Genomic DNA, 14,882 nt, shown 5'->3' on the forward strand with positions numbered 1-14,882 from the left:
GACAATCGGGAAGGCAAATCAGCCACACACGCATACATACACACACACACACACACACACTCCAAAAAGACTCACATTCCAAACGTGCATGAATATTTCTGAAACTCAGTCATAAATTTATTCAAATATGTCATGACTTCCCCGACAGAATTTCTTTAGTCCTTGTCCCCCATTAGGCACAAGGTCGTAAGAAATCTTTCTGAGGTGTGAGCCACCTAAATCATCTCCCTAATCCACATCGCACCACACCCCTTCTGGTGGTGCAGTGTCCCCAGGGGTGTGTAGACATGTCTGCACGTGGAAATGATCAGTAACACTGAGACGTGTTTTCAAACATCTCTTCACTGGCTGTAAACTTTGCCTGAGTTGTACCAGGGGCTGTGTGGTGTCCCCAGACCCTGCGCCCAGGTCCAACAAAGCCCGGTAGAGCCTGACTGTGGATACAAGGAAGTGTGTACGCTACACACACACACACACACACACACACACACACACACACACATCCACCCGCAGTGAGAGGGTGCTCCTTGGAAAGTCCTGGGCTCCACTTGGAACCTTCTCTGGACCTGGAGACCCTGCCCAGCTCTGCGGCTTTCGTGAGAAGCACCACATTCTGCATTTCTTCTAAGACCTTGGGTCACTCTTACCTTGACTTGCTCATTTGAGGTTACAGCACAGAAAACAATCTCTGTGAATCCTTGGGATGGGAACATTCGGAAACAGATACCACCAATAACACGGCCGTCTTTAATTAAAGCAAGGGTTTTGTGTTTCCTGCAAGAATAAGATTATGTCAAAGTTTTACTTCTCTTGGTTATACAAATATACTGTTTGGGGTGTCCCCCTCATGAACCAGCCAGGAAAAGCAGGGGGTTGTTTCTTCTTGATTTTTCCATGGAAACCTCCTCTATCTGGCCTCCATCTCACCAGACCGTTCTTTACTGTGGACTTCTTAGAGCAAGCTTGCCTGCCTGAGATGGCACCAGAGCTTCCGTGAGGACAAAGGCCGGCCACCTAAGGAGGCTCTGAGGTTACAAATAAAGAACAGAGCATGTGGGGAGGTGCTGACTGGTGCTGGAACAGGGCCACCCCTGATGCCCACAGATCCACAGTGGGAGTCCAGAGGGAGAGCACAAAGGCAGGGACAAACATGGGATGTGTTTCTGAAGAGTTTAGTCTTACTCAAAAATAGCACGGAAACAATATGGAAAAGAAAACCAAATCCACAGGTACAATTTGCTGAAACCTGCATTCCAGAATCCTATCGGGCCTGCAGTCTAAAACGTCACTCTGAATAGTCACATGCACGGATCACAATGCACGTAGGCTACTGGGTTCCATGTGTTAAAATACATTCAAGTAGGGAAGTTTACTTTCTTGTTTCTTGCTTTTTTTTTTTTTTTTTTTTTTTAATGTAATGGATTGTCAAAGTTAACCTAATACCCCAATAATCTTCTCAGGGCTTACAGACCCTGGCAACAATGGTACCTAGTTAAGATACCAAAATCAAGAATATTTTGACTATTGAAAAAGTGGGACGCCTGCTTAGCGTTTATATATTCCTTCATTGCTATAAGGAACGAAGCACAGGATGGTCACCCACAACTTAAAATATAAAGCCTCATTAACAAAAAATCGACGAACTGTTGAAAAATTAATCTTAATGCCTTTAGCCATGGCAATTATCGTGATGCCACTCTACATCCACAGTGTGACGAGAGGCAGTAGGACTCAGTGGGTGACTATGGCTGACTTTCACTGTCTGAGTAGTTCTTCTTTCATTTAAAAGGGAAAAAAGGGGACAGGTGATCCCTGGTGATCCAGCGGTTCAGACTCGGCGCTTCCACTGCAAGGGGCACAGGTTCAATCCCTGGTCGGGGAACGAAGATCGCATGTGCCATGTGGCATGGCCAAAAAATAAAAAAAAAAAAAGAAAGAAAGAAAGAAGAGGGGAAAAAGGGAGAAGGAACAGCAGAGCACAACTTACGGGTCAAAGACAAGCCGTGTGATGTACTCCTTTGGCATCCGGGGCAGTTGATGGGAGAACACATTCTGCAGCCCCACCAGCCAAATCAGTATCTTCTTGTTGGGCTTCTGGTTCAGGGAATTGCCCACTACGTGAAATTCAATCACACCCCTGCGCTCCTCCATCCTTGCCGCTTCGTCCCTGGCTGAGTGTGCTGACAGAAAATTGGTCTGGGACGCAGGAGACAGGAAAACATTACACAGAGCTCTTCTCTTAAGACAGGAGGGATAGGACATAGCAATGCCTCTCTTCTGTGTTCTAATAAGATGCACATTTGTGGATTTTCAGGGTCCCAACCAACACACAGAAGTGATGAAAACAAAATAGGAAGGTAAGAGCATTTTGAGGGACCAGAGTTTTCTACGTGTACACGGAGATTTGGTGTAGATCAGGAGCCACCAGACTTTCTGTAAAGGGCCAGGGAGCTCATATTTTAGATCTGCAAGTCATGAGGTCTCTGTGGCAACTCGCCAACACTGTTGTAGGGTGAAAGCTGCCGCAGACAACACATAAATGACTGGGGCAGAATTCCAATAAAACTTTGCTTAAAAGGGGGGAAGGCAGACTGGATCTGGCCTGAGGGCTATAGTTTGCCAGTCCCTGGTTTTTAGGAACTCCATCTGGCTGAGCATTATAGCACCCTCGGGATGACAGATCCCAGTACAGGCCCAATAGTGGCAGTCTTATACTGTCAGCACCTCTTCTTGGAAGATGGTTTTCTTTGCACAGGAGTCTCCGTTGACCACTCTCAACCACAACTCGCAGCACAACCTTGTGCCAGCACTCAGTGGGGTGCAGGTCAGTGTTCAACCAATAGCTCCCCAAGGGAGAAAAGCCCACTGGCGGCACGTGCTCATTTCACTGGACTATGGCCGGTGCCCAGCTGCCCGGATGCCACTGTCGTTAGTTTCAAGCTACCAATGTATTTAACAACCAGCACACAAAATTCCTGAAAATGTAACAGTTGCCTTGCACACACCAGTACAAGTGAACTCCAGGACACTACTAAATCCACCCAACACATCCTGAAATGTGTGACTACATCCACATCTTATAGCTGAAAAAAAGTGAGCTAAACTAATCCGTGAAGTTACTAAATCCCCGAAAGACAAGTACACAAAAGGTACTACAGTCATAAGTCCCCAGGACTGGATATCTAGAAGGAAATGGAAAGAACAATTTTATAAGAAGATCTCTTAACAACATTCTGGTTCTCTGACTTATCCTCACTACCATGAAATAAACCTCTAAGGAAACATGACAAATTAAAAACGGGTACTTTGATCTAGCAGAGCCATACTAAAAAAAAATTTAAAGATGTTTTGCAAAATAATCTCCGAGCCATTTCTTCATTTTCTGGAAGCTGTCAGAAACGTCTTAAACCGCTTTGCCCCTGGATAGGACACAATGAGACTGACGGCAGTACTTTTACCAGAATTGCTTTACTTGAATCTAATCATGGGTAAACAGACAAATCCAGGTAGAGGGACATTATGCAGAAACAGTGACCGGGACTCCGCAACAACAGTGCTGCCACAAAAGACCAAAAGAGGGCTGGCGAACTGTTCTAGAAAAAAGGAGACTAAAGAGGTGAAGAGGGGAAGTCCCTGGTGGTCCAGTGGTTAGGACTCCATGCTTCCACTGCCGGGGGCACAGGTTCAATCCCTGGTCAGGGAACTAAGATCCCGGAAGCCACACAGCGTGACCAAAAAAAAAGAGGTGAAGAGATAAGAACTAAATGCAGTGCATGCTCCCCGACTGATCCTCCAACAACAGCAGCAAATGTTATAACGGACAGAATTTGGATATACGGGAAATTTGGATATGGGCTGTATATTAGGCCAAGGGTCTAATATAACTTTGTCTAAGCAAAGTTTTCTATAAAGGGCCAGGGGACAACTATCTTAGGCTTTGCAGTCAGATTTCCCCTATCTTAATAATTCAGATCTGCTCTTGTAGTGCAAGGCAGACACAGACAATACACTTCAATTAAACTTTATTTACAAAACCAGCAAGTGGGCTGGATTTGGCCCGCAGGCTGTAGACTTCCAACCCATACATTAGATTATACTGTAACCTAGCTAAGTTAGCTGGAGGTGATAAGTGCATCGAGGTCATGTGAATGAACAGTCTCAGTCTTAGGAGACACATGCAAATATCGCTAGGGGTGAAGTGTTATGACATCTGTATTGAATTCTGAAATGGTTCCTAATGCTTCACAGGAGCGAGAGCGAGACAGAGGGAACGTAAATGAGGCATGTTAACAACTGGTGAATCTAAATAAAGAGTCTCTGGATCTTTATCATGGAGTTTTTTGCAACATTTATGAGGGTTTAAATTTTTCAAGATAAAAAGTTGAAGGAGGAGAAATGCCTTCAACTGCGTGAGATTATGTTTCCCCGTGATGTGACAGTCATCAAGGGGAATCAGCTCTCCATCAGCTTTTCTTGCCTTTCCGACCCTGACCACCAGGCAAAGTGCAAACCAGGGTAGCATGACATGCTCTCTCTCGGCAATACCATCCCCATTCCCAGCAGCTGGAGTGGCCCGGAGAGCAGAAGGGGTCCACCAGCTGGCTGCCTAGGTTCACCCTGCTGACCTCTGGCCCGAGCATCGCTGCAGGGTCCGTGATGGTGGACATGACCTCGTGGATTAATTCCAGTGGAATATCGCCCATCACTCGGGGTTTCTTGGCCTCCTCCAAAACATGAGAGTCATTCATTTTCCTCTTTTCTCCTTGAGGATCAAAATAAAAGGGTAAACGATGGGTTATTTTAACCACAAAGCACATGCCAACTAATCCAACTAATTTTCTAGTAACACTGACAGGTGTGGACGTCAACCCTCCGTGTACCGGGGGAGGGGCACAGTGGAAGGCGGGAGAGAGAAGGGAGGAGGTCTCACAGTAACTGCCGACCGTTGATCTATTCTAAATAGTTTCTATTTTCCATGATAATTTTTTAACTTGACATGAGTTATTAAGGCATGTGTCTCTTCACTTGCATATTAAGGGGTGAGTCTAGTTATCACTTAGTGGTCAGAGAACATGGTCCATATGATACCAAAGGTCAAAATTCTTCGAAACTTGCTTTATGGACTAAGACTTGACCAATTATTTGCAAATTAAGCGTCTTCTTGGAAAGAATGTGTATTTTTCCGATTTTGAGTGCTCTCTACACATGTTAGATTAATCTTGTTGATCGTGTTTGCAGGGCTTCTGTCCTTACTGACAGTTTTGTCTGCTTGATCTATGAATGAATCAGAGATGGTTCTTCCAGACTTCAACTGTTGGTTGGTTTGAAGTGATTATTTCTCCTTGCAGTTCTGTTAATTCTCCCTCTTTCATATATGTTTGCATGTATGTATGTCTAGATATATGTGGTCGTATGCATGTCATGTACATATGTCTATATATTTGAAATATACTCATGAACTGTTTTATTTTCCCAGTGAATTTAATTTTTTCATCACGAAATGACCCTCACTATCTCTCACGATGCTTTTTTGCCTTAAAATGGTGCCTCACAAAGTGAGCAGGGCCACTGGCCTCTGAAGTGGGTACACTCTCAATATGTCACATGCTGGGAAAGGCCGGGCAAAGGCAAGGAGAACTCTCTCCCACCTTCCTCCTTAGATTACATGGTGCCTTTCTGTCCCTTCTACTATCACGTTTGGTTTTTCTTTCTTTCTTTTTTTTCCTTCTGTCATAATGCATTTATTCTTACAATTAAAATTTTTTTAATTTTTAGATGTTCAAATCTAATTTATTCCTCAGGTGCGAATCCCACTAAGCATGTTGCATATAGCATTCCCATCAACTTTAGCTAAAAAGGAGCAGAGCAATGTCAAGTATCTCATCTATACAAGATGCTTCTCCAAATAGTACATGTTACTTACTAAACAGTTTTGGTTGAGTTCTTGTTTTTATAACTTTTTAGTTGTTGTGATTGGAGGTGAGCGAGAATATTTTCAGTCATTTGACCAAGAAGCCTTCAAATTCCACGATTCCCCAAGATTAACATTGTGAACTATTTATTTTGGAGCTGAGGCTTATACCCAATATGCCCCAAACTTGATAGATTGCTAATAGTGATGTGATTAAGAAAGCATCTTAGGCTGCATCCAAGCTCACTCGCAAAGAGTTTGCAGATTAATTAGTGATGTCTCCCTTGGAAGTGGGAGAGACAATGGTGGCACCAATGCTAAATGCTTAGTACTTCAAACAAAATCCTCTTCTCTCCCCCTTTTATGTCATTTCTTTAATGTCAAACTTTGGTCATGCCCAAGATTTGTCTGAGGTCAAGCCTGCGGACAGAAATGCAACCTTCAAAACATTCTGTAACTGTGAAATGCCTTTAGTATTAAGAGATGTTTTTGCCCACATGGCAGATTACATTCAAGGCCAAATTCTTTCCCCTCCTGTATCCACGCTCTGCTATGTGATTTTGCAGTTCTTCCTATAAAAGGAGTAGGGTACATTTCCCCACCCCTTTACTCTGAGTTTGACCATGTGACTAGCTTTAGATGACAAAATGAGGCAGGTGTGATGGGGTACCAGTTCCAAGTTTAGGCTTCAAGTAAGTGTATTTCTTCTTGCTTTCTGGTGCTTCTGCCACCATAATAAGGACATATCCTGCCCCAAGGGAAGGAGAAGAAACCCAATGGTCCTAGAAGGAGGATGAGAAATACGCAAGCCCCGCCTGAAGGAGACTAGCCGGGATTAGCCACCTCCCAGGCAACACACAGGATGAGTGAGCTATGACAATAAAAGATTACAGTTTTAAGACTCTGCACTTTGAGTGGGTTTGTTACACAGCAATAACTAACCAATACAGCTCAAAGTGAGTTCCAACCATTGAGATCCTGGACATGTACAATCTGTTCAAGGTCTACCTTTGGCACACCTCAGATAATAGAGCTTCTAGGGCAAATCGCAGTCCTCTATGATGCCCTGGAAGAGCTTACCTGGGTTTGCCTCAAGCCCAGAAGCGCCTTTACAGGAAGGACTGTTGCTCCCTCCATTCTGTTGCTCAAGGGACGCTGAGTTTGAATTGAAGGTAACTGTCCCGGCCACAGGAGGTGGATTGATAACTGCCCCCAGGAAAAGGAAAAGAAGGTATTAAATGACTTCTTTCTTAGGCAATAAGGAACCAAGTGCACATGACACCATCCCATTCCTGCCCATCACCCCAAAGAAGTCATCTTTAAAATAAAAACTATGGGGCCAATGTGGGCATGGTAAGAAAGATAGGGATGGATTATAACCCGCTGGATAGAATAAAGATATCCGAGTCCAAATTGATAAAATAATAAATGCATAAATAAATAAGTGGGGAGAAGGTGAAACTCTTCGTACAGGAGAATGCCAACAAATAAGAAAGGAATGATGGAAGTTGGCAGGGGCCGGGCGAAGCAGCCAGTATATAATAACTGATTCAGGGAGGAATCATCTGTACAGTCTAAACCTTGTGAATATAATTTTTTTTATATTTATTTTTATTTATTTTTGGCCGCGCTGGGTCTTCGTTGCTGCACGCGGGCTTTCTCTAGTTGTGGCAAGTGGGGGCTACTCTTCGTTGCGGTGCGCGGGCTTCTCATTGCGGTGGCTTCTCTTGTTGTGGAGCACGGGCTCTAGGTATGTGGGCTTCAGCAGTTGTGGCACGTGGGCTCAGTAGTTGTGGCTTGCGGGCTACAGAGCACAGGCTCAGTAGTTGTGGCACATGGGCTTAGTTGCTCCGCGGCACGTGGGATCTTCCCAGACCAGGGCTTGAACCCATGTCCCCTGCATTGGCAGGTGGATTCTTAACCACTGCACCACCAGGGAAGAAGTCCCAATGAATATAATTTTGATAAAGACAGGATAGTCTCAAAGTATCTCCCCACAAAAGTACTTTTTTTTTTTTTTATTACAAAAGGAGAAATGGTAACACTGCAGTGGAGAAACCTCATCAACCCCACCCTAAGCCAGTGATCAAACTGCACACCAGCAACAATGGGAGAGGCCAACGTTACGTGCCTCCCGATGTGACACAAAAATTGCTATAAACCACATCACTGAGATGGGGGCAAAATGGAAAACAGCACAAAGATTAGATAATAATATTGCATCAAGGTTAAAATCCCTTACTTTGATAACTATACTGCGGTTAAATAAGAAAACGTCCTTGCTCTTAGGAGATACCCACTGAAGTCAGTAAAGGGGCATGACGTCTGTAACTTCCAAATAGTTTAGAAGACAAAAAACATACATTTATGCACACATATATATGGAGCGAGACAGAGACAGAGAAACAGGAGAAAGGATGAAGCAAGTATGGCAAATGTTAACAATTTAACAAAGAACATACAGCACACAGGACTGCTTTGTCCTAGTCTCGTAACTTTTCTGTAAGTTCGAGAGTACTTCCAAACAAAACCTTTTTGTTTTGCCTTTTTTCAAAAAAGCCATCATAGGAAGCAGGACGTTGTTTGCTAGTGTGTTGCTGATCCGTAGCTGATGAGGCGAGACTGATGAGGGACATGGGCATTCCCAGTGCAGACAGATGCCCAGAGAGCACATTCATCTTGGTGTCAAGGCAACCACAGCGTGGTCTACTACGGGGGACTTTCCCCGCAGCCAAGAGAGTGATGGAGTAAGTAAACCGAGCCACGGAGAGACATGGACCCATAGCACTCCTAACTGAACAGCAACTGGTATGTAAAGAATCAGGATACACTGATTTACAACGTTGTGTTAGTTTCAGGTGTACAGCAAAGTGAATCAGTTATACGTCTACATATACCCACTCTTTTTTAGATCCTTTTCCCATATAGGTCATTACAATAAAAAATTTTTTGAAATAAAACATAGGTGAGGAAACCACAGCTCCCCCAGAAAAAAAAAGAAAAAAACGGGGGATCAGAATATACTAAAGCACCAGGCTGTATGGCTTTCCTCCCAGCAAACAAGCCTTCTGAATTTCTAAGTACACTGGAGCGATTCTACACAAAGGGGAAGGAAGCTCTGGTGATTCAGAAGACATCTGAGTACCTTGCAAAAGTTCAGAGCCATCATTATGAATGTCATTTATCACAGTTGCATAGATGTGCAGACATGCCAATTAAGTAGGTGATTACACTTGTCTTTTCCCCCAGAGAACACACTGCAATTACTGCAGAACAGGAGAAGACAGCCTGCTTCCGACGGCGGCAGGTAATACTGACAGTCCAGCTGAACTGCGTGACAACCTGAGACACAGAGATGAATCTGAAATTCCCAGAGGGTCAGAGACGACCCGCCTTCTCCACCTTGTGTGATGACAGACAACACAATGGAAGTGGGACAGACTGGGACGCATCTTGAGCAGGTGAGGGTCAAGGGAAGTCTTCACCCAGAGAGGAATCCTCTCCAGAAAAGAACTAAGTTGACCCTGCCAAACAGCTCTGGTATCCCCGGCCCATGTTCTTCACTCATTCCTTCCACATGTGCTTGCCTGCACATTTGCAAAGCACACTGGGGCCGTGCAGAGCAGCGGTTAGAGCTCTGGCTCTTAACTCAGTGCAAGAGACAGGAATTAGACCCAGCGTGAAGCTCAGTCCCATCACTCACGAGCTCTGCTTTTGGGCAACTGGTTGCTCCCCTCTGAGCTCTCATTTCTCATCCACATAAAGGGGATAATCACACCAACTTCTCATGGTTTGTGCTAAGGCTCAAAGACAAGGAAGCAAACCTCAGGGCAAGCACTTACTGGAAGTATCAGCTATTCTGGTGGCAAAACTGGGTCTCTGACCATGCGGGAGTCACACTCACAGACGTACAGAGAAAAGGGGGCGAGGGTAGCATGAGGTGAGTGCTTTGTGACTCAGACTGCTGTACATCAGGTCACCTGAGGAGCTTTTAAAGTCTCGATGTCCAGGACACGTCCTTGGCCACGTCCAGGCCATGCCCTTGGCCAATTACATCACGCCCTCTTGGGAGGGGCCTCAGAAATCAGTAGTATTTTTTTTTTTTTTTTACTTAAAATAAATCATTTTGTTTTATTTATAGCTATTCTCAGTATCTAAACCAGTGCCATAAATACTGTAGAAAATCAGGAGATAATTGTGGGAAAGAAGGAAATTATTTTCAAACATACAGAGGCATCTACTGGCAAAAACTGATAGAAGCAATTCTTAACTATTTATTGAAATAAGAACCTCTATATGGCATATTTTACTGAGTCACTAAGAGCCAGGCTATAAATTTAGGTGGTTTCTAAACTTTTTAAAGATTTTTTCTAGATTTTTAATGTAAATTTTCTTTCCTTCCTTGAGAGCATCCCAAATTAATAAAGTTCTATAATTAATCATACCACAAATAAATAACACTATTCGAAATCAGTAGTATTTTAAATCACATGGGTGATGCCACGGTGCAGCCAAGTTAAAGAACCGGCGATAGGATATTATCAAGGTTCCACGAACGTTTGGAAGAAAGGAGATCCAGCCCTTACTGGAAGGCGTGGGGAGAATTAGGAAAGGGTTTGTGGGAGAGATGCCATTTGAAAGTTAGGTAAAATAAAGACAGAGACAAAGTGAACAACATGGGGACAGAGACAGAAATACAGAACACACGCCCAGGTGCTACACAGAGCATGTCCAGGAAATGCTGACACTCTGGTCTGGAGTTCCGTCCATGCACAGAAGAGCCCCAGGGCGCTACAGGCTTTGAACCAGAGAAACATGAAATTATATTCTATGACCTAAGGAAAAAACAGCACAGAAGATGTTTCTGGTAACAAGAAGCCAAACAAAGATGGTCTGATCCAAACCAAAATACCTCATTCCCTAAGTACACTGCTTGCAAGGATTTAATTATATGCATCCAAACTTGGGCTCTAGATGAAAAAAGAAAGTTTTAATCACCTTCTCAAATGCAGTATGCTGAGTGAAAGAAGCCAGAGTCAGAAAGCCATGATTCCACTCATATGGCATTCTAGAAAAGGCAAAACTACAGGAACAAAAAACAAATCAGTGGTCGCCGAGGCTGGGGGTTAGAGCACCGAATGGACTACAAAAGGGGTACAAGGGAATTTTCTGGGGTGATGCAGTTGTCCTATATTTTTTTTTTCTATATTCTGATGGCAGTGGTAGTTACACAACTAACTATGTGTGTTTGCCAAAATTCACAGAACCACATACTAAAAAGGTTGCCTTTCACTGTACGTATTCAATTTAAAAAATTGCGGGGTGGGGGAATGGTGAGAATAAAATTACCCTTTGCTGGAGGCAATACTTAAGAGCCCCCATGTTACACATTGAACTAGATCTACTAAAAACTCGACATCAAAATTCTGCATTCTATCTTTCCCCAAGGCCACAAACAAATTACTGCTTTGGCATCTCTTGCCAAACTTCTCCAAATTTTCCGAGCATCCAAGGCAGGAATTCAGACCCTCTTTCTAGGGTCAGTGTGACTCCAGAAGTTACACATCTTCCTTTCTCACAAAATGCTCGCTGAGGCCACTGGCTGACCTGAGGCAATGCCGGCGGACGCCCTGACCCCACTTCACGTCCTGAGACTCACCATCCTACCATTATCCATGAGAGCAACTTGATGCCCAAACCAGACCCCACAGATTCAGAAACCAGAGGGAGACATGATTCCTGGGCATATGTGGCCATTGACCGAGACTGTAAGTGTCTTCAAAAAGAGCCAGCATTGACTGCAGACCTGAGCCGCCTGGGTTTAAACCTCCAGTACAGCTGTGAGGTGCGGGCTGAGCAAACTCCCATAGCAGGAGCAGCAGCTGTGGTTATTTTAACTGTTTGGTTTGCACCTGCTCTCCTCACCAACAGAGATGTAGATGCAAGATTTGCCAGAGCTTTTACTTTTTTTTGGCTGGTGCTAGTCTTCAATTCTTGATGAAAAACACAAATACATGCAGAGTGAACTGCAACGAACACTTCCTGGTTGTTTTCTGATTTATGCAAAAAAAAAAAATTTTTTTTTACCTGTTTGGATTCCTAGCTGGCTGGTTCTGGAAGAAGCTGAGAGAAAATCCTGATCCCAGATGGGAGAGTTTTGACTATAAACTTCTTCTTCTAACATGGACAGAAACCTAGGCACAAGAGTAAAGGCAAGCATGAGATCAAAACTAATGCATTACTAGAGGGACGAAAGCCCCAACCACCCACGGCAATCACATGAACACCAGCATCCTATCTTCAATTTAGAAATATGCTAGTCAATTATGACTCAAGTGATGATTTAGTTGGGCAGCCCTGGTGTATTCTAATAACAGAATGCATTTCTACAGATGTATTCTCTTTGGGCTCTGCATAGATGGATACGAGCTAGACTACACAGAGCATTACATGAGTGGAAATGCATTCCACCCAGCCTCCCTCAGGGAATCTCGGAACCAGATTCCAGCCCTCCACGGATCGGTCACTGTCACTGTCATTTCCATCACAAAAGCCGCTATAGTATTTATGGAATCCTTGCCATGTGCCTGCACTGTCCTAAGAACTTCTTTTTTTTTTTTAAATTAACCTTTATCGGAGTATAGTTGCTTTACAATGTTATGTTAGTTTCTACTGTACAGCAAAATGAATCAGCTATACATATACATATATCCCCTCTTTTTTGGATTTCCTTCCCATTTAGGTCACCACAGTGCATTAAGTAGAGTTCCCTGTGCTACATAGTATGTTCTCATTAGTTACCTATTTTAGACATAGTATCAATAGTGTATACGTGTCAATCCCAATCTCCCAATTCCTCCCAGCAGCCCCCCTTTTCCCCCTTGGTATCCATACATTTGTTCTCTACTTCTGTGTCTCTACTTCTGCTTTGCAAATAAGATCATCTATACCATTTTTCTAGATTCCACATATATGCGTTAATATACAGTATTTGTTTTTCTCTTTCTGACTTACTTCACTCAGTATGACACTCTGTAGGTCCATCCATGACTCTACAAATGACCCAATTTCGTTCCTTTTTATGGCTGAGTAATATTCCATTGGATATATGTACCACATCTTCTTTATCTATTCCTCTGTTGATGGACATTTATGTTGCTTCCATGTCCTGGCTATTGTAAATAGAGCTGCTATGAACATTGGGGTGCATGTGTCTTTTTGAATTATGGTTTTCTCTGGGTAAGAACTTCTTATTGAATCTTCACATCAACCCAATGAGTTACGTATTTTAGTTTTATTTATCACACACATACATAGCTCTTACTATAGGATAGACACTGCTTTAAGTAGTTGGTGTATATTAACTCGTTTGATCTTCCTAACAACCCTATGAGATAGGATCCTTTATTGTACCCATTTTACAGATGGAAAAACTTAGGGCACAGAGAGGCTCAATAACTGGTACAAAGTCCCACAACCAGTAAATTGCAGGGCCAAGTTCAGAACGTGTGATTAATTACTATGTTATATTTCCTGTCGTGTTATAAACAAACAGATCTCAAGTTTTGGGGGCCCACAGAAATCACCCGAATACCTTGGTAGGAGTATAGATACCCAAAGCCCACCTACGCTTACTGAATCGGAGTCTGGGAGAATGGTCTGGGCAACTGATTTTTGATAAGTACCTTGGACAGTTCTTATGTGCCCCAAAATAGAAGAACTATGATTAAAACACCAACACAAATCTATACTTCTGGTACTGGAATGTCTTCCTGAAAGCCTCTTTTTAAGGCACATTAATTCTCATGGAGGGGTACAGAATAATGGCTAAGAGCTTGGGTTCTAAAATCCAATTACCAAGCTCACCACTTATTATTTGTGTGACCTTGGAACAAGTTCTTAACTTTCCTCTTCCTTGGTTCCACTTTTATAAAATGGAAATATCAACAGTAACTCCTGCAGAAGGTGGTAGTGAGAAGTACACTAATGTCATGCTTCAAATGGTGCTGACCCCTTAGGAAGTGCTCATTCATTCACTCAACAAACACTGAATGCCCACCACATGCCAGGTGCTGGAGGACAGAGGGGGGACACAACCTCGTCTTGCCCTCAAGAAGTTTACACTGCAATGATGTAATAAAGGTTAGCTACTATATACGTCTACTATCCTGTCTCTCAAATTTTGAAATCCAAAAGCCCTTAAAAAAAGTATTTTCCCTAATCCATTTGGCAACAAAACATACGTAAGACTACTTATAGTCTTTATAATTATAAGTGGATTTGCTTTGGGGGACCTGTCCCCTCCCCTAAAGCTATGATAATGTACAGTCCATGTGTTATGTTACCTTTATAAAGATGTCAAGTTACCTTAAACTTGAACTGAGAAACATACCAAGTATGGATAACTGATCAAGGACATACATTCACATCATCAGCAGCATCACAATTACTGAAAGTGCCACTAGTCTTCTCATTAATCAAATCCGGCAACACTTTAGAAGGTCTCGGGGTGGGAGAGGTTGGGTTTTTGGAAGTGAAGACAGGTGGGGAAAGGTCCTGAGGATCTTCTGACTTGCTACTCATACTCCGAAGATTTAAGAATAAGGTACCATTTGTGTGAACATCTACCTGCACTCAGTTGTGTAATTCATAGTTTACAGAAATGACATGAGTCGCCTTTTGCCAAGCAAGCCACCATTAACTTATGCTTTAAAACACTTTAGTATGCTTCTTATCTAACACAGAAAGACTGACAGCAACAGGAGGTAAAATCCTTACTAAGATCACATTCTGACCTTGCTGACAAGAGGTAAGGTTCTTGATGCATTTCCCCCTTTTGCTAAGCAGACCCTGCTTTCACCTCACACAGCCCTCAAGATTTCCCCAACTGCCCTTTATCACAGAAGTAAATTTCCTTTCCTTTTCCAGGCTCCTTCTTTATCAGTAATTATATAATGGGAACACTTCACAA

General features: G+C 43.1%; 1 protein-coding gene across 1 annotated transcript in view; it reads right to left on the minus strand.

Moving 5' to 3' along the window:
• KAT2B (lysine acetyltransferase 2B) overlaps positions 1-14,882 on the minus strand; it is a 103,996-nt gene that overhangs the window by 21,531 nt on the left and 67,583 nt on the right. Inside the window, exons 7-11 of the mRNA XM_068545854.1 lie at positions 11,999-12,105; positions 6,992-7,117; positions 4,626-4,762; positions 1,988-2,196; positions 648-774 (exon numbers count right to left, since the gene is read on the minus strand). Coding sequence (XP_068401955.1) covers positions 648-774; positions 1,988-2,196; positions 4,626-4,762; positions 6,992-7,117; positions 11,999-12,105 — 706 coding nt within the window. The remainder of the gene's footprint in view (positions 1-647; positions 775-1,987; positions 2,197-4,625; positions 4,763-6,991; positions 7,118-11,998; positions 12,106-14,882) is intronic.

This window comes from Eschrichtius robustus, chromosome 6 (genome assembly GCF_028021215.1).
Source record: "Eschrichtius robustus isolate mEscRob2 chromosome 6, mEscRob2.pri, whole genome shotgun sequence".
Taxonomy (NCBI): Eukaryota; Metazoa; Chordata; class Mammalia; order Artiodactyla; family Eschrichtiidae; genus Eschrichtius; species Eschrichtius robustus.